Source organism: Sorghum bicolor, chromosome 6 (genome assembly GCF_000003195.3).
Source record: "Sorghum bicolor cultivar BTx623 chromosome 6, Sorghum_bicolor_NCBIv3, whole genome shotgun sequence".
Lineage (NCBI taxonomy): Eukaryota > Viridiplantae > Streptophyta > Magnoliopsida > Poales > Poaceae > Sorghum > Sorghum bicolor.
Window position 1 is genome coordinate 57,249,427 of NC_012875.2, and position 20,452 is coordinate 57,269,878.

A 20,452-nucleotide genomic window follows, 5' to 3' on the forward strand; every position below is an offset into this window, starting at 1 on the left:
ATTGCATCGGATCTCTCCGTCCGACGGATCGCCGTACGTCCGCGTTTTGGTGGATGTGGATCTGGCTGCGTGGCAGCAGCCTGGGCTAATGTACGTACCCCACGGTGAAGGGTGATTGATTGATGATGCTGTTCTGATTTCTCAATATGCAGGTGCGCGCGCTTCTCTTGTTCCACCACCGGCCCCCGTCTCTTTCGAGCACAACAGCGACACCGGTCCATCCAAATACACAGTCTTGTCAACTTGCATCGTTTTGTAGTGGTGGAGCAAGAACAAATTAGAGGGTGATGCACTTATCTTATAAGTGCATAAACAAATCTAATAGATTGTGCAAGTCCTGACCTATACACAAATACAGGCTTTGTTTAGTTCGCAAAAAATTTCAAAATTTTCTATTACATCGAATCTTTGGACGCATATATGGAGCATTAAATATAAATAAAAATAAAAACTAATTACGTAGTTTATCTGTAATTTGTGAGATGAATCTTTTGAGCCTAGTTATTTCATAATTGAACAATGTTTGTCAAATAAAAACAAAAGTGCTACGGTAGCAAAAAAACAAAAATTTAGAGAACTAAACAAGGCCACAGAAGAAGAAGTGAAAAAAATCAATTTTAGCAGAAAAAACGTTACGTTTATACGACTTGACTCAAAATAACCGAAGTTTGGAACTGTCGACACGCTTGAACGTTTGGTTCTAAAACATGTCACTGCCAGAGTCCGCAAAGCGCGTCCAGATACGACGCATCGGCGGCGGGGTTGCAAATCGATTTCTATAGTCCAGTGTCCAGAGTCGATGATTGCATTTGCATCACAGCCGTCGATTACCAGGAGTCGCGGAAGCTTACGCGACGGCGACGGCGACGGACGCCCGTGAATAGTACTGAGCGTTTGGTCCTCTCGAAACCGAAGCACGACGCCGTTAACAGACAGCTGCGACGCCTATACAACTACAAATAGCGCCCGGCGCCCGGGAACGCACGGCGCGGCGGCAAAGCGACAATACTGCTAGCAGTAGCAGACATGTCGACGACGGAGCCGCTCCTCTCGGCCTGCGCCGGCGGCGGCGCGGGTGGCAATGACGGCGAGGAGGCGGGGAAGAAGAGTCGTCAGAGCAGCAGCAAGGGTCGGCGCGTGTGCATCGACGAGGCGCTGTCGTCGTACGCGGGGGAGTTCGGGCGGTGGCAGCTGCGGCACTTCGTGGCGGTGTCGGCGGCGTGGGCGCTGGAGGCGCTGCACACCATGGTGATCATCTTCGCGGACCGGGAGCCGCCCACGTCCTGCGCCGGCGGCGGGTGGGAGTGGGCCGGCGGCGGCGCCGCGGCGTCGTCGTCGACCGTCGCCGAGTGGGGGCTCGTCTGCGGCGAGCGGTACAAGGTCGGCCTCGCCCAGGCCGTCTTCTTCGCCGGCTGCATGATCGGTCAGTGCTCGCTCTGCTGTGCTCGGTGCTCTAATTCGTTCGTTCCATTTCGCCGTGCCGTGCGTGTACTATCTGGATTCGTTTTCTGATGCGCGTTCGTCGTTAGGAAATGGTTTAGTTTTGGCCAATAATGGCATTTTGGGGTCGACACCTGGGTGGGGGATTTGAAAGCACAGCAGGCACGTACGTAGCGCGCGGAGCTGGATTATTCAAGTCCCGCCATATTAGGAAGGGAGCGCTACAACGCGCGTCAACGCGTGCAAGGAGAAGACACAAGAGGGGCGACGTGACGCGATCTCGTGGTCGTGCTGCTTTACTTTAATTCGCTTCGCTAATCCGCTCAGGCCGTCGAGTGTTTCGCTTCCGGCGGGCGGCGGCTCGGCCACCGGCACGACACGAGTGCCGACCTGCTGTGTGCTGTCCACATGGTGTGTCTGATCTGATCCGGTACATGGACGACGAGATGGTCAGTGCCATTTCATCGCGGTCCTCTTTACTGACTAGGGTTAGTGCATGCGCAGACGATCACCATCACGGGCGCCGTATACATGTGCGAGATTACTATGGACCTGTTAATTTGATAGACGGCGAGAGCAATTAGGCAAAAGTGCAGCGCCGTTGTTTGACTTGAGAGCTGCATGCGGCGCATCTTTTGCTCTTGTCGGTTTTGTCCCGTAGGCGCCGTAGCTTTCCCGGCAGCCGCCGTCTCTGTTTCAACATTGGCATTTTTCTATGTACCCATCTATTGTGCGCAGGGAGACGGTTGGAATGGTCTCATGCAGATGTCCCGCTCAGATACGTAATTTCCCAGCGTCACAGCTGCTGGTGAAACGAGATATACCGAGGAATCTTTTTCGGCTGATCCTAGCATCCCGCTGGATCCGATCCACTAACCAGTGGCTCTGGACTAGCGTAAGAATCTGGACGCTGGATAGATGTGGATGCATTCACAGATCAGATCAGAACAAATGAAGCCGTGTCAGTCAGTAGCTATACTCGTGGCTATCTATGGTTCGGTTTTACAGAGATCTGGAGCTGGTCTACCTTATCTTATTATTATTCTACAATGCCAGCAGCTATCATGTTAACTTCGTACCATCTTCGCTTCTGCTATTAATTTAATCCATCAACTTGTCACCGCGTGACGATAGATAAATAATATACAGTAGATGAATTAAACAAAAATACATCCACAGTGTATGATTTGGAAATGGTCAATGGATATATACTCATAGACACACATACAGTGATCAGGCTGGTCATGTCTGAGGCATTCCAAAGGCAAAGGCCAATGCGGAGTTGGGAACCAACGGATCCTCCGTGCCTCTTCTCGTCAGCCACCGATTGGTCCACGAGACGCCGTAGCGCGACGCGACACGCACGCACGCGTGGAGCAGATTGCCTCGCCGTAGCTTGGCTACGTGGCTGCCCCCGCCGCGCCAAGTGCCACGTCGGCTGTGACGCGGAGGATGTCACGGCTCAGCCAATCAAAAATCGCTTGCCTCTCCATTTCTGCCCCACACAAGCAGACAAAACCTCACCCACAGCCTATGGGCGGGCCTCTTTGGCGTGGGCTTTTTTCTGGGCTAGTTTTTCAGCTAGACAGGGCCTTCCAATCCAATATGTTCCTTTATTAACCTTTTTTAGGAGTCCTTTCCTCCTTTATTTATTTATTAATGCCTTGTTTAGTTGCACCTAAAATCTAAAAAAATTCATAATTCTTCATCAAATCGAATCTTGCAGTACATACATAAAGTATTAAATATAGATAAAAAATAACTAATTATATAATTTATCTGTAATTTACTCTTTTAAATCTAGTTAGTCCATAATTAAATAATAATTACTAAATACAAACAAAGGTGTTAAATACCCAAAAACAAAACTAAACAAGGCCAAACTAATTTTCCTCTGCATGCAGGCGCGGGCGTGTTCGGCCACCTGTCGGACTCGTTCCTGGGCCGGAAGGGGTCGCTACAGGTGGTATGCATCCTCAACGCCGCTTTCGGCCTGCTCACGGCGGCGTCCCCAAACTACTGGGCCTACGCGGCGCTGCGGCTCCTCACGGGCTTCAGCACGGGCAGCGTCGGCGTGCTGGCCTTCGTCCTAGCCACCGAGCCCGTCGGCCCCGCCCGCCGCGGCGCCGCGGGGATGTCCACCTTCTACTTCTTCTCCGGCGGCATCGCGGCGCTCGCGGGCGTCGCCGCGCTCTTCCCGCGCTCCTGGCGCTTGCTCTACGTCGTCACCTCCATTCCCTCGCTCGTGTTCGCCGTCGCCGTCGTGCCGTTCGTCTCCGAGTCGCCGAGGTGGTACCTCGTCCGCCGACGACCCGACGACGCACTAAGGGTCATCCGCGCCATCGCGGCTACTAATGGCAGGGCCGTACCTGAGGATCTCACGCTCAAGCTCGACGACGAGGACGAGGATGATGAGGAGGAGCAGGGGAAGGAAGGTGGTGCGGGCATGGCCAAGGCGGCGGCGGCCGCCGCGTCCTCGGGATCCATCGTCGACGTGTTCCGGTCGCGGACCACGCGGGTGCGCCTCGTCCTCTCCGTGCTCATCAACCTCCTCACCTCCGTGGTGTACTACGGCCTCAGCCTCAACGTCGTCAACCTCAAGACCAACCTCTACGTCACCGTCGTCGTCAACTCGCTCGCCGAGATGCCCGCCTACCTGCTCACGGCGCTGCTCCTGGACCGTTTCGGCCGGAAGCCTCTCGCCATCGGCACCATGCTGCTCAGCGGCATCTTCTGCACCGCCGGGAGTCTCATACCCGGCGCAGGGATCATGAGGTTTAATTTGTCAGCTCATCAAAGATTCAATTCTTCTGAACTATTTCCACTAACGAACGTGCACTTGCAAACTGCACGCGAATGTGTACAGGGTGGCGCGGATGGCGTGCGGCGTGGTGGGCATCTTCGGCATGGCGGCGACGTACAACCTGCTGTTCATCTACACGGCGGAGCTGTTCCCGACGGTGGTGCGGAACGCGGCGCTGGGGTGCACGGCGCAGGCCACGCAGATGGGGGCCATCGTGGCGCCGCTGGTGGTGATGCTCGGAGAGAGGCTGCCATTCGCGGTGTTTGGCGCCTCGGGCATCGTCGGCGGCCTGCTCGTCTTCTACCTGCCGGAGACCATGAACAAGCCCCTGTACGACACCATGGCAGGGCTGGAGGAAGGGGAGAAGAGCGTTCTCAAGTGATCGAGACGATGGGGCGAGGTCTGTCAAGTCGGTGGCAAAGGTTGGGGGCTCAGATAAACGGTCTTCGGTGTAGTCTCATGTTTACTGGGAGTGTTTGCACAGAGCTGCATCGTCGGAATCTGCATCTCCGCTGTCCAGTCTACTGAATACTGGTCCTATGAATACTGTCCAGTATCGTTTAAGACAGGTATATATGCACGTGTTGTTTTGCTCGACAAAATTCATGTTTCCAACACGTGGAGGTAGCGCAATGCCACAATAACGCAAGGCCTGTTTAGCACAACATCAGCTTTTAAAACATAAATACAGAGCATTAATTTCAACGTAGAGCAATTTCACTCTAAAATTGGTCTCCCATACCATAGAACTAAATACTCCCTCCATATATAATTTAAATGTCGTTTAGAACATGATTATACTTGTGCATATTAAAAAGTCATTAAATAGAATTGAGTTTTTCCTATTTGTCTTTATTAAATAGGGTTACGGGTATACCGTACAAACCAACGGAATTCCGGCTCTATTGGTTGTTGCAATGTCTCTCGAGAGAGGTCTCAAGCTTGAGTCCTCATGGGCGCAACTTTTGCTGCGGCGTGGGAGACGAAGCGCGCGCATACAAGGGTATCAACGTCCAAAATACTACTCCTTCTCCTAGACGACTTTGAAATACTACTTCTTTCCCTAAAGGACCTGTTTTCCTCAACTTTGCTTGAGCACTAGAACGACCTCTAAATTCTATATAGAGAGAGTACACTTTTTTTTAGAAAATAGTAGGCACTTATTTTGTTTGGATGGCTGATATAGATCTAAGAACTTTAGACGTCATAATATTATGAACAACAACTTACAAATATCAAAATCCCGCAGCTTGAAGGACTGCTACATATAAGGGGAAACTCTTTTTGCGGACATGCGCCGAGACTCAAACAAATGGGAACTATAGTCACAACTCACCCTACAATGGACCATAACAAGTTACAAACAAGGAAGTTGGGAGACTATAGTCACAACCTCTGCAACAACCCTTGATTACAACATGCTGCAAACTAGATGCTAATTAATCCATGGTCAAAACTCCTATAGCGATACTAAATCACAACAAGTTGCAAATTAGTGTCAAAGAGTGAGATAGTTAAGAACTGTCCGCCAAACCTAAATCAAAACACGTTGCAATTAGGGGACAAACCGTAGTCTGACCTCCTTCATGACTCCTGGAGAACATGTACATCAAGTGTTAAACTAGGCGTAATCCATGGTCACAACCTCTAGAGTGACCCTGGATGACAACATGTTGTAAACTAGGAGGCAAATCGTACTCTCAACCCCCACAACGACCCTAGATCACTACATACTTCAAATTGTGGCGACTCTAGAGGCAGGTGCATCTAAACACGTCTCTAATAGTAGGAGCATTTATAAAGGTGATTGAAAATACTAGTATCCTTGTTACGACCCCTAATTAGTGTGCTTGTCCTAAGAGATGTACATTACCACCTATAATTAGTAGGGATGTGATAGCCCTAATCATTATGAACAAATAATATACCAGACTTCGATTCAAAACTCTACAAAGCAGCAACCTGAAAAAACCATAGGGGAAACCACATAATCTTAATATGTATGGTCGTTGTGACGTCTAATCGGTATACTTATTTCAACCCTTGAATATAAAACGTAAAGTATACACAATTACAGTGTAGAAAACTTAAATTGATATCATCAACATAAACTTCTTCAAGTTATATATAGACACCAGCTCGTGTTAAGACTGGTCCACATATGTATATGTATAGTTGCAAGCCAAATCAACAAAAGTCGATATATATTTAGTACAAAAGTAACTACATTATATAAAAATAAGTTGTTATTGCATAAATTATATTATGGAATATATGAATCGTGGACATAGGTTCATAGATCTCATGGTGGTGGTGCAGTACAAACAAAATAAAAAAACGAACTAAATATGTGACAAAGTCATCACATCCCTTTCTCTTTTTTTTTATTAAAAAAAGATCAAAGCAAAAGTATAAATCAAAGCGGCCCACGACATCATTCCCCTCACGCCGGGCCTTAGGACGCGCAGCAGGCCGGGGCTGGGCCTCAGGTCCGGCCTTTTGTGTGTGTGTGTGTGAGAGAGAGAGAGAGCCGCGCAAGGCGAGAGGACTACAGGAGAGGGACGAGGCAAATCCAGCAGCGCCGTGACCGTGAGTCCGTGAGCAGAACCGGGGCAATGTTTGCGTGGCCACCTCCGCTCCGGACGAGAACGAGACAGTGACGCGAGTACGACCCCATTGCTGCATGCAAATGCGATGCGAGCCGAGGACGACGACCAATGTTGTAGGAACCTCAAGACTATGGAAACAAATCCTCGACGTCCATCTATCATCATCCATCGATGATCGATGTGCAGACAACCGATAGCGTAATGACAACATGTGGTCTTCCTGTTCAAAGCAGACGTTTGAAACGCTACTCCATTCCATACCCAAACGAAAAAACGGATGTCTTTCTGCCGCAAAGTGTAGCTTTTTTTAAAAAAAAAATAACACACTTGTGTAGGGACCTGTCCTTTCTAAGTTGAAAACTAATTACTAGGAGTAGTTTGGGGAGAAAATTTGCAGTACATGAACTTTTGTACAAGGTTTATTCCATTTTTTTGTTTTCAAAATATAGGGTTCGAAAAAAAATATTCTGGTCTTGAATACTACCCCCCTTCGTCCATAATAGAAAGCAATTCTGAAATTTTAAAAAGTCAAATAATTTTAATTTTAACTAAAATTATATGGAAAAAAAATACTTACACTTTTGAGACAGAATAAGTACCATTAGATTATTATAAAAGTAAATTTATTTGAAAATATAAATGTAATACTATTTCATATAAATTAAATTAAAGCCAGGTTAATTTGACTGACGCCTTTCCCGTAATTATATTTTTTATGGTCAACATAGGTTCAACTGTGTGCTACAACAACCCGGTCAAGCAGTCAAAGTGCGCAAGGTGAAGGACTTGTCAGTTGTCACGTCCCTTCCTGCTCAGCTGCTGCCTTGCCGTCCCGGACTTGCGCCACGCGACGCCGCTACGGCCCTGGGGGCTGGGGTGGACGCTGGGCTCTCCGGTCCGGTCCCGTCGTCTCCGTCGCCCCTTCCTTCCTCTTCGGGTTCCTCTCCTCTGCCTTCCTTTCACGGATCGGGGCGCTTGGACGGACTCGTGACTTTCGTGAGTCGCGACGCGCCAGGGGACGGGGACGGGGACGGGGACGGGGACGGGGAGGACCGACCCACGAAAAGGCTCCGGCCGCTGGGCCCGACGCCGAGTGTCGGGATCCTGTACTATCTCTCAGCGTGCGATTTTCGTACAGGTGCTGAAGTATTTTTGTTGTTATTTGCTAATTATTTTTTAACTATAGATTAAATAAATTTAAAAGGTTTCGTTTGGATTTAATAAATATTATCTAATTATGGATTAACTAGGTTTAAAAGTTTCGTCTCATAAATTTACAAGTGAACTGTGTAATTAATTTTTTCATCTATATTTAATACTCTATATATGCGCTACAAGATTCGATGTAAACGAGCAATCTAAAAATTTTTGTATTTTTTTTTGAAACTAAAAAGGTCCTGGTAACATTGTGAAACTAGCTATAGATCAGCCTGGGCACAAAATACCGAGAAACGAACCGAAAATACCGAGAATCGAACCGAAAGTACCGAAACTGAATTTTTCGGTACCTTGTTCGGTTCCTAATTTTTAGGAACCGAATTTACCGAGGTAAATTCGGTACTTTACCTCGGGGAACCAAATTTATCGAAATGTGCTGAGTTTGAGTGTAATTATATTATTAATAGCACTATTTTAGTCTATTATATTTTATACTTGTGGTACTATACTCATATAATTTTGTGGACTTGTATATGTATGTATTTGACACTATTATTCTCTAAGAATTATTTCCAAATTATGTCACAATTAGCTTTTGAACTTGCTATTATATGTTCGTGTGTTCAGTTCGGTATTTTTTGATAAATACCGGAACCGAACCGAAAGTACCGAAACTGAATTTCCTCGGTACCGATTTTTAGAAGGAACCGATCGGTAGCTATTTTCCGAGGAACCAAAGTACCGAACCGAACCGAAGTACAGGATGAGCTATAGAGTAGTTTATAATAAAAATTAGCCGTAAGCAATAAAAAAACCATTATTCTCTCTCTATCTCTCTTTCTTTCTTGATTCGTGCCATGTACAGACTATTTGGACCTACTAGCGATGGAAGTTATGGACTATTGTCACGGGACTCACCTAATCATATGGACTACTTATTCCAAAATACAAATGCATTGTGGTTATCCTTAAAAGTTATCCCACAATAAATACAAATCTACATCACTAACCACCAAGATCTAATATAATTTACTAATTCTCCATTTTTAAAGTGCAATGAGTACATGACTGAATTTTTTTTATCATTGTGGCTACAAGAGTTAGCTAATACCTGCTATATTTTGAATTATAAGTTGTTGCAGTTTTATTCTAAATTTAACCTTGGCCTTGTTTAGATGCGAAAAAAATTTAGATTTCGCAACTGTAGCACTTTTCGTTTGTTTGTGGCAAATATTGTCTAATTATAGAATAACTAAGATCAAAAGATTCGTCTCGCGATTTACAGTTAAACTATGCAATTAATTTTTATTTTCATCTATATTTGATGCTTTATACATATGCAGAAAGATTCGATGTGACGGAGAATTTTGAAAACCTTTTGGCTTTCGGGATGAACAAGGCCCTTGTTGGCTTTGGCTATCAAAATTGTCCTGTTTTGTTAGATATGCCACGGAATATACTCCACCTGTGCTAAAAGAAACTGCATTCATATAGTCGATCTTTTCTCTCTCTCCCAAATCTAACTAAATCTAAAGGATATTGTCAATATTTCTATCTTTGATGTGTTTGTTTAGAAAATATATTCACTAGTAATATTATATATTTTTTTGTTGAAAATGTTAGTATTTTTAATATATTTCACAATGAGTTTAGTTAAAATTTAATTAGGTTTGATCAAGTTTTTTTTTAAAAAAAGCAAAGAAATTAAATTAGGTAGGGGGGGTTTCGTGAAGAGAGAAGATCTCACTGCACGGCGCTCGGCGGGGTTCAGGACTTGTGGTCTCGCAGCCGGTCAAGCTGCGAGAGGTTGGCAGGACGGTCAAAGCACGCAGAATCAAATGCCGAGTTGGACTTGTCACGTCCCGCGCCTGCCTGCCAGTGCCAGCCCCGTTGGTGTTGGTTGCGGTCCCGCCCGCGCCCGCGCCCGCCTTCCGTTTCGGGTCTCTTCGGCTTTCACGCACCGGGGCGCGCGCGGCAGCATGGCCTCATGCTCGTGCCTGCCGTGCCGTGGCCCGTGGCGTCGGCCGCTGAGACCGACCGTGTGAGCCCGTGAACCCCGGGTGGATTTCCACGAGACTTTCTGATCGCGAGCCACGATCTATCGTGTTTGGTGCTTCTGTGCGTGCGATCGACGCGACGCGATGTTGGTCAGTCTCCGTGCTAGTCGCCATGTCTCAAGTTCCGCTGTTCCTGTTCCCCACTTGTTTATTTGCTCAACAATCCATAGCAATAACTATTATTGACTGATTTGTTGGAAAAAAAACATAGTACATTTCACTAATAAGGATTTTTTTTCGTGAGTTTACAGAGCTTCGTGTTTTGGTATATTAGGATCTATGAATGTTGAGCACTATAAAAATTAAACTACGTGCAACATTTTTTGTTTAGTGTGCAAAGAGCAAAAGACTTGGCATTGGATTATTATTTCTATGACCTTTCACAGATATTTGAAAAACCATAATAAAAGAAAATACTCCTTAAAATACAGTAACACAGCGTGATTCTGCTTCTTGCGGCTGTGTTGTAGCAACAACGGAACAACCTACCCTCAACGGCTATACTAGCTGTAATTAGAGAATCAAAACAGCTATCGGATACAGATAGTTTTAAGCTGCAATCAATGAGTTGTGCAAAGCAGCCAGCCAAACACAGCTGCAAATTAAAAAGACAGCAGCAAGCAAAGCCTGAACGGAATGAATACCTCCTACTGTATGCCTTTCTCATTCTTAACCTGTAAAAACAAATGGAATCGGTCTAAGCAGCTTAATTTTCTAAAAATTACTTATTACTGCTGAATCGGACTTATCAACTTTCTGCCAACTTTAGTTCTGTTACTCATCATATATTTAAAATCTCCATAAAACCTCTTGACGATATTCATCCACTTTTATTATGTCTATTAATCAAATCCTCCATAAAACTTGACAATGTTCTTCCTATTTTAATGTCTAAAACGGCTAGCTACCCTAATAATCTTGAAAACAGGGGAAAAAAACTGAGCAGGAACAAATATACAAACACAGTACGTCAAATCAGGAAGCATAATTAATCTTTTTATACCGTAGTGCCCAATAATAATCCTATACGAAAGAAAAAATAAAATAACTTGAGCTGGTATTGGCTAATCCAACGGTAGGAAGCCAAAACCCGTTTTTCCTCATCTCACAAAATAGAAAAAGACCTTCTTTGTCGCTTCTACCAACAGACATCTGGACCCACTATAACACGACCCACATGTCAGTGTAATTCAGAAAACCTCCGCGTTCCATCCCACCACAACAACCCCAGCGGGCCCGGTCGCCTCAGATTCTCGACAGTCCACGTTAAATAGGCCACCCCAGTCGCCCTCCTCTCCTCATTCCCTCACCTCTCGCAGCGTCCGCCTCCCCTTCCATCTAGGGTTTCTAGGGTTTGAGAGGAGGGTTCTCGTGGGTGTCCGGCCGGCGGCGTGAGGAGATATGGCGGAGGAGAGGGTGACCGGGACCGTGAAGTGGTTCAACGTCGACAAGGGGTTCGGCTTCATCACCCCCGACGACGCCAGCGAGGACCTCTTCGTCCACCAGTCCTCCATCAAGTGCGACGGCTACCGCAGCCTCAAGGAGGGCGAGGCCGTCGAGTACACCGTCGGCAGCGGCCAGGACGGCCGCACCAAGGCCATGGACGTCACCGCGCCCGGCGGTGGCAACCTCGCTGGCGGGGAACGTCCCGACGGAGGCCACGGCGGCGGTGGTCGCTACGGCGGCGGCGGGGGCGACCGCGGCTACGGTGGAGGCGGTGACCGCGGCTACGGCGGCGGCGGCGGCTATGGTGGAGGCGGTGACCGCGGCTATGGCGGCGGCGGCGACCGTGTCTACGGTGGTGGAGGTGACCGCGGCTACGGCCGCGGCGGCGGAGGCGGCTACGGTGGTGGTGGCGGCGGCGGTCGCGGCTGCTTCAAGTGCGGCGAGGAGGGCCACATGGCAAGGGACTGCTCCCAGGGCGGCGGCGGCGGCGGCTACGGAGGTGGCGGCGGCGGTGGTTACGGAGGTGGCGGCGGTGGCCGCGAGTGCTACAACTGCCACCAGGAGGGCCACATCTCCCGCGACTGCCCCGAGAAGATGCGCTAGGCGCGGCGCCACCGTCGCGTCGGATCCGGCGGAGTCCCATGTCGTCTCTCGCCCGCTTCCCTACCCGCTCAAGGTATCGCTCGGCTGACTCTGCCTGAAGTCGTCGGAGCCAGTTATCTATCAGTAGTAGCAGTGTCGTGTTTCGTTCTCGTCGATGCTATCGTATCGTAGGTGGTGGTAGCAAGAAAAGCAAGCCGTATGGGGCTATCTTTAGTAGTTTGGATCTGTGTTGGAGCAGTATCAGTTTCTTTCTGTTGGAATCGTCAGTTGTATGGCAGCCATTTTCATGGATGGCTCTGCCTAATCTATCAGTCATGAACTATCTATAATATATCAATGCAATCGTGTCGGTTGGCCATTTGATCTCGGATCCAACAGTGGAATGCCTGTGTTTGTTGATTGTTTGGTTGGTGTTCGTTCTTGTTTCGTTTGTAGTCTTTGCAACGATCAATCTCAGCGGCTTTTTTGTGTTAGATTAGACTGAATTATGATGCAAAACCGCAGCATCTCCTGTGTTAGATGTGTGGGTGAGGTGGGGAATTATTACTACGAATTTTTCAGTTCATCCGAAGATGAAAACTGGTGCGGAAGGCGAAGAGGTAGATGGTGTGGTAAAGAAAGGGGTGGTAAAAGCAAGCAGGCACCAGGCGGTGCAGTGCAGACTGCAGACTGGCATGGCTGCTTTGGCAACAGAGACCGTCTGGGTTCTGGCTCTGGTTGGCATGGGCGTTGGCGTTCGGCAGACGCGCGGCACAACACTACAGAGGGGCCAGAGGGCAGACGCGCCAGGCTCTGTTTTGTCCGCATCGCGGGGCGGTTCCATTTCTGTTGCTAAGCCTGACAGCTTTGTCGATAAGCGATGCTTTACTCTTTTTTCTGATTTCCTTTCCTGCTCGGATTCCAACTTCCGTGTGCTGTTGTTTGGAGTACAGTTCTACTTTTCCCATACCATGGCCGATCTTCATTTTACCTTTTCCCCCGCTCCGTCCGTGAATCCATAGCAAAGCCAAATCGCATTTCCCAAGATTTGTTTAGAAACGAATCCCAAAGTTTGCATGATTGCCTAATTGCATTCTCCAAGATTTGATTGAAACGAACCCCAAAGTTTTAAGACTTCATCATTCCAAGAAGGGAGTTATTAGCTGCAGATTATAAGGGTGTGCTGTTTTGTTGCGGAACAAGTGAAAAGATGTGGACCACGTTTTACACAAGGGCAGAGTGCAGGCATCCTGCCTGCGGCCGCGCACATCTTCTTGATCAAAGTTTACCTACTCCTTTGTCCCACAAATAAACAAAGTTTTAGCAATGAATCTGGACATATATTGTGTTTAGGTTCATTGATAGAATTGTTTTTGTAGGACAAAGAGAGTACTCTGCAGTAAGTAATTTGTCCTCGTTTTCCAAAAGATGAAAATCAAGGTACAATGCACACGTCATTCTGGCCAAGGAAGCCCATCATTAAATTTAAATAAAAAATAACTAATAATTACATAGTTTGGTTATAATTTATAAGACGAATTTTTTAAACCTAATTAGTTTATAATTAAATAATAATTACTAAATACAAATAAAAGTGCTAAATACTTAAAACCAAAAAAAAAATCATCAACTAAACAAGGCTAAACGCACGAACGAGGGCTACGCGGAAACTGCGGGTGTGTGATGCAACATGCAAGACAGACGGCAGTAGCGCTTGAGCATGCGTGGGCTAATTTCCCTCATGGGCTATACCGTAGCCCAGTGCCAATTCGCAACGCGAGAAGGAACGAGAGTCCGTAACGGGCCTCAGGGCCGTCCGCTAATGGCCCATTGCACATCACCGATGCGCCTACCAAGGCCCCATCATCAGCCGTTACTTGCAACACGTGGGCCGAGAAGGAAGGGGGAATTTGTAGTGGGCCTCAGCGCCGGCCGCTCATGGCCCATTTGGCCATTGCACATCACGGATGCGCAAACCATGCCAGCAGCACCCCAGCAGGGGAGCGTACAGAGTACAGTACAGACGTCCACGTCCAACACAAATCCACGACGCAGCGCGACAGCGCGGGGACCTGGCCTACGCTGCTCCCTGCGCGGAGCCGTGGACGCACGCAGGGGCCGGGGCCGGGGCCAGAGCCGAGCAGGCGCCCACGCGGAGACAGCGACGCGACGGGCGGGGATACATGCACGCCGTCGCCGAACAAGGCTGGGGCTACGTTACCGGAGCCTCGATGTCACGTGTCAGCAATGGTCCCTGTCCAGGCTTATTGCTAGATTAGTTGAGGCTCGGGTCCATTGCAGAAGCGAACGAAACCTTTGCATTCACCGCTCGAATTCACGGGTCTGAACTCACCACCATCTGCTGAGCTACGCATCCTTAGAAACCTTTCGCTTGATGAATGATGATTTCTTCTTTTTTTTTTTAAAAAAAAAAACGTTCCCTATAAAATGACTCGGACGTGAACGCATAGCCCGGACGTCACGGCACGGGGCACGCAATTGCCTTCGATTCAAGGCCCGCATGCTGGCCAGCCGGCAGTACCTGCAGCACAGCGTCCAGGCAGCAGGCAGCAGCGTGTTCTCCCCTGGACTTCCCTTCCCTGCCAATGGTGCGGGGCCATGAGCATTGCCGCGAGTTTAGGCCTTGTTTACTTTCCAGAAAATTTTGCAAAATTTTTCACATTTCCCGTCACATCGAATCTTTAGACGCATATATGGAGTATTAAATATAGATGAAAATAAAAACTAATTGCACAGTTTGGTCGAAATTAACGAGACGAATCTTTTGAGCCTAGTTAGTGCATGATTGGACAATATTTGTCAAATACAAACGAAAATGCTACAGTGACTGATTTGCAAAATTTTTTGGAACTAAACAAGGCCTTAATGGCGCATGACGTGACGTGACCTGTGGGCTGTGGGCCGTGGGCCGTGGGCTGGCGGAGGCGGAATCATGACTTGCACGCGGTCATCGAATGGCTGCGGCCGCCCCAGCAGCCTCCTGCCTGGGGGCCAGAAGCAATCATCTCGCTGCGGCGCTCATCTATTCACTGAAAAGATTAGTTTTTATTTTTATCTGTATTTAATTTTTCAGATTTCTCGTCAAATCAAAATCTTTAAACGCATGCATCAAGTATTAAATATAGACGAAAAGAAAAACTAATTGCACAGTTTGGTCGGAATTGACGAGACGAATCTTTTGAGTCTAGTTAGTCTATGATTGGATAATATTTATCAAATACAAAAGAAAATGATACTATTCTTATTTTGTAATTTTTTTTGAACTAAACAAGGACATGGCGGGAAGCAAAGCTGTGGCCTTGTTTAGTTCACCCCAAAAAGCAAAATTTTTTCATGATTCCATGTCACATCGAATCTTACGCCACATGCATGTAGTATTAAATATAGACGAAAATAAAAACTAATTGCACAGTTTACCTGTAAATCACGAGATGAATCTTTTAAGCCTAGTTACTCTATATTTGGATAATATTTGTTAAATAAAAACGAAATTGCTACAGTTCCGAATACTTTTCAGTTTTCGGAACTAAACAACGCCTGTATTGTTTTTAAATGAAGCAAAGCTGTTCGCTACGAAGACATCATCCAGCATTTCCTCCGTTGTCACGTGCGCATTGCATTGCATCCCACCAATCGCATTCGCGGCAGCGTCAACAGTGCTCCACTTAATAAACCCCATTTGAACAATGGCACGTACTCTATAAAATAAGGTCTTCTTTAGATGCGAAAAGATTTTAGATTTCGCTACTGTAGTAATTTCGTTTGTTTGATGCAAATATTATCTAATTATGGACTAATTAGCATCAAAAGATTTGTTTCGCGATTTACTGTTAAACTGTGTAATTAGTTTTTATTTTTGTATATATTTAATGTTTTATGCATATGTCGAAACAAACGATGTGACGGAAAATCTTAAAAACTTTTTAAATTTCCAGAGTGAACTAAACAAGACGTAAATAAAAGTGAGTTGTTAACTACTAGCTGAAAGTTATCATGGTGCGGCGTGTTTTAAAAGCAGGTACGCCCAAGGACAGCGTGGTAGCAACATTTTAAATGTCTCTTTCTTTTTCACGGATAAAGGCGGAGCGTGCACGAGGACGGGTACTCGATGCTGAAGTAGTACGGCGACCAGCGCAAGTGACAAGCCGCTCCTCGCCGTACTAGTATCCAGATCTATAGCGTCCTCTGTCACAGGAGCAGCGAGGTCACTCACGTGATGGGTCATTCATGCATGTCCGCTCGTCTCGTACGCGCCCATGCTGAATGCGTGCTCCCTGCCGCAAAACGCAGCAAACGTTTTGTTTGGATACATGGAAGATTTTGGGATTCTGATTAGAAAAAATTGTGCATCATATCGTCGATTTGTATTAGAAATCATCAAATAAGTATGTTCATTCACAATCACAGCTTGATTTCATCTTTTAGTTATTATTATATATTAAAAATTTATTTTATGTAAAGTCAACGGAGACCTCTGGATTGATGCCGGGGCTCAAAACCTAGGTTGTCTAGTTCGCGAGTAATTAGCATGTTCAATAGCGGGGAGGCCAAATTCATAGCAACACCTGTTAAACCTCCGCCGCCAGCGTTGCGGCGCTTTTGTAAAAAACTTTGCTCTACTTAATACAAAGATACGCAAACCTTTTGCGTATTCTAGAAAAACAAATATTGTTATTTTGCCATTTTATTGTCTGTTGTTTTCTATGTAGTTGCTCCATTACACAAGCTACTGATTAAAAAATCTTATGTGGATTTGTTTCACGGGATCCACCACTGATTTCTTCATCCCTAGTTGCATTGCACGTGCTCCGGGTAACTAGGTAAGGTGCTAAGTTGGTACTCTACGTACTACTTCTACTACATTGTACGTAGTCCATCCCGAAAATGGGTTAGCAAACCCATTGGTACGAGTGGAGCTAACACAAAACATCTACTGCCGGTCTGGTACGAGTACTCTCCTACACCAACTGCTGAGCCAACAGACCAACACAGCTGTAGGCCGGCCTGTTGTGAAGTCCGTACATAACGTACGTACAGTACACTACGTGTAACCGTGGGATGCTGAGCTGTAGAGCAACGGTACATTTTTTAAAATTTAAAACCGCTGCCGATCGATTCCAGCCAAACTCGATAGGATTCAAAACGTTTTTGGCATATTCGTGCAATGCATTTGGCACGGGCAGCGAAATGAGCGCGAGTCCAAACTCCTTTTTCCGTTTCGCCTTCCCCACGAGTGGGGAGTGGGAGGAAAAGCATTTGCCATTATTGCGGCTGACGTCACTTTTACTGCACTTCCTTTTTTTTTTAGAAAATCACTATTCACTGCTCTCAAGGACGTGGGTCCCGCGCGTCAGCCAGCGGAACTGACCAGGGGGCCCAAATAGGGCGCTGCGCTGCGCCTGGCAGGCCAGATGCCAGGTATCCGTTGGATGGCTGTGGGCTGTGGGCCTGAGCCTGTCCGCCTGTGGTGGCTGCTCCTGCTGCCTCGACGTCCGCGCGCGCACGCAACACAGAGGACTGTTGCCGTGCCTTTCGCTTTGACACCTCCTGCGCGATTCGCGGCTGGATCGCTTGTTGCCGTTCGCCCGCCATCACTGCACAGAAAAATGCACGATGTGCACATCACATGTATTCAAGCAGTGCCGGCCCTGAATTTTTTGAGGACCGGAAAAAATCTAGGGCCCTTTATACATTATTTAGTTCTTCAAAAATCAAAAAATTTAAAAAAAATATTGTCAAATCGAATCTTACGACATATGCATAAAGCACTAAATATAGTCAAGATCAAAACTAATTACGCAATTTGCCTATAAATCGCGAAATAAATCTGTTGAGCCTAGTTAGTCCATGATTGAACAATAATTGCCAAATAAAAACGAAATTGCTTCAGTACCTAAAACCAAAAAAAATTAGGAACTAAACAAGGCGTAAGGAATTTTTTTTTGTTTTGGCTACCGTAGCACTTTTGTTTATATTTGGCAATTATTGTCCAATTATAGACTAACTAGGCTCAAAAAAATCGTCTCGTAAATTACAGGTAAATTGTGTAATTAGTTATTTCTTTTATCTTTATTTAATGCTTTATGTATGCGTCTAAAAATTCGATGTGATGAAAAATGTTAAAAAAATTAGGAACTAACAAGGTTGTAGTTGTTGTTATTATAGAATAAGAGCTTGATTGTTTTCCCCTCGCAAAATTTTAGTCACTTTAATAGCTAAACTTTGAAACACACTGACTAAAAAAGAGCTAAAATAGTTTAGTTACACAAGTCACCCAAGAGTAGCTAAAATAGTTTTAACTGACTAAAATTTAGTAGGAGAAACCAAATAAGGCCTAAATATTCTACATCATAAGCCAAAACTAAGTAGAAAATAAGCTGAATAGTATTGAACAACGTTGAATATCATTGAGTACTACACCATGGCAAAAAATAACTGAACAACACCAAAACGTAAATACTAAACGATACTAAATTCTATTCAATATAATAGTTTGGAGTTGTAAAATAGTACTTGTATAATTTCTATTCAATATAATAGTTTGGAGTTGTAAAATAGTACTTGTATATATATACTCATAAATACTTAACTCTACATGCAAAAGCAATATTCATATACAACAATTCATACAAATATACAAATACATTAAAAATTATTGTATGGTTTGCATACTTAGGGTGGGGCCCTGTCCAACTGGGGGCGCAGGGCGGCCGCCCCGCTTGCCCGCCTCCAGGGCCGGGCCTGATAATTCAAGTATACTCCGTATGTCTTGTTGTAGTATGTTAACAGTCTTTGCATTATCTTCAGATATCAGAACAGACGACGGAGCGAGTAAAACCGCAAATGGCCGGTTTTCTCGCTTAAGGACACGTGCAGAGCACCCGACTACAGAAATAATCTGTCCTGAGTGTCCTTCGATAACAGGCTAAATTAATCACTGCTTTAACTTAAGAAAAAAGGTCACTGTAGGACGGGTCGACAAGACAAAACGCTTTTCGCCCCGGTGTTAGCGCCCGGACCCAAAAGCGAGAAGAGGAGTGGAGTGGTCTGGAAATGAGCTCGAGGCTGGAGCTTTGCTGCGTGCTCGTGGAGGTGCATCGGACATCAGGAAATGTCTTGTGAGGATGCGTGCAAACCATCATCGTTCACGGTGCACCAGAAAAAAAAAGAGAAAAGGAAGGAAGGGATGGGATCTCGCTCATTCACAGCTGGATGAAAGGAGCGTCCAGCACGGTTCACCGCCTCGGAAAATGTTCCTAATCGAGTTTAGAAACTACGAACAGTAGAACGTGCATAAGTACAGGTGATTAATAATTCCTCAAGACTGATTGTGGCACCAGTGCTGGACGTCACTACACTAGATCCTCGGGTAGTACTGTATTTGTTTGCACTGTCATCGTCTCGGAGGAGGAGTAACTACGAGCGACAGGCTAATGTACGAGTAATTAAAGACTATCCGTCAGAGAGCAGTAATTTTGTAGGCCTGTCAGTCCGTGCGTTTCAGCTACGTACGCGACGCTGTAGCCCCGTATGTATTCAGCGTTCGTGACAGCCGTGACAGCCTTCAACCGTGCCGTGGAGTACATGCACGTACATCCTGCTGGTGTCTGCCTTCTCAATGAAGCCTAGCCGCGCCGTACCGTGCCAAACACAGGCAGGCGTGCGGTAGACGGAAACCAGAGTTTCACCAATCTGCACAGTACTCTATTATTTACACGCGTCTTTACTCCATACAATTAAGGCCTCGTTTTGACGTGAATTTTTTTAGATTTCGCTACTGTAGCATTTTCGTTTTTTATGGCATATATTATCTAATTATAGACTAATTACGATCAAAAGATCCATCTCGTTATTTACAGACAAACTGTGTAATTAGTTTTTATTTTCGTCTATATTTAATGCTTCATACATGTGTCGTAAGATTCGATGTGATAAGAAATCTTAAATTTTTTTGATTTTTCAGGGTAAACAAAACAAGATCTAAGATTTGGTTAACTATTGTACTGCATCCAGTAATAATAAATCCCAGCTTCTGCCTCGCTCGCTCGCTTTGCCTTTTACCGTGTCGCGTACCCCGCTATGCCCTGGGCTGGAGCGCCAGCTGTAACCAGCCCACTGCACCGCGCACTCATCTGCGCCTGGTACACTACCCCCGTAGCTTGTTGCAGCGGACAAGCAGCAAAAGTTGCCGTGCCATGCCCGCTGGGCCCTACCAGGTCCCCGCTTTGCTCCCCAACGGCTACCTGGCCTCCGACGTGGCGCCACCCTTCCATCGCAAGCCCCCCTCCCCCTCCTCCGCCGCCTGCTTATATAACGCTCCGCACTGGCCTCGCCAT

At 46.3% G+C, this 20,452-nt stretch overlaps 2 protein-coding genes across 2 annotated transcripts; both read left to right on the top strand.

Moving 5' to 3' along the window:
• On the top strand, positions 954 to 4,845 carry LOC8066847 (organic cation/carnitine transporter 4). The gene is made up of 3 exons (XM_002447118.2): positions 954 to 1,423; positions 3,345 to 4,215; positions 4,307 to 4,845. Exons 1-3 carry the CDS (start codon positions 1,027 to 1,029, stop codon positions 4,623 to 4,625), a joined length of 1,587 nt encoding a protein of 528 aa, XP_002447163.1. The 5' UTR covers positions 954 to 1,026; the 3' UTR covers positions 4,626 to 4,845.
• LOC8066848 (glycine-rich protein 2) lies at positions 11,355 to 12,479 on the top strand. Its single transcript, XM_002447119.2, has one exon. It carries the CDS (start codon positions 11,469 to 11,471, stop codon positions 12,114 to 12,116), a length of 648 nt encoding a protein of 215 aa, XP_002447164.1. The 5' UTR covers positions 11,355 to 11,468; the 3' UTR covers positions 12,117 to 12,479.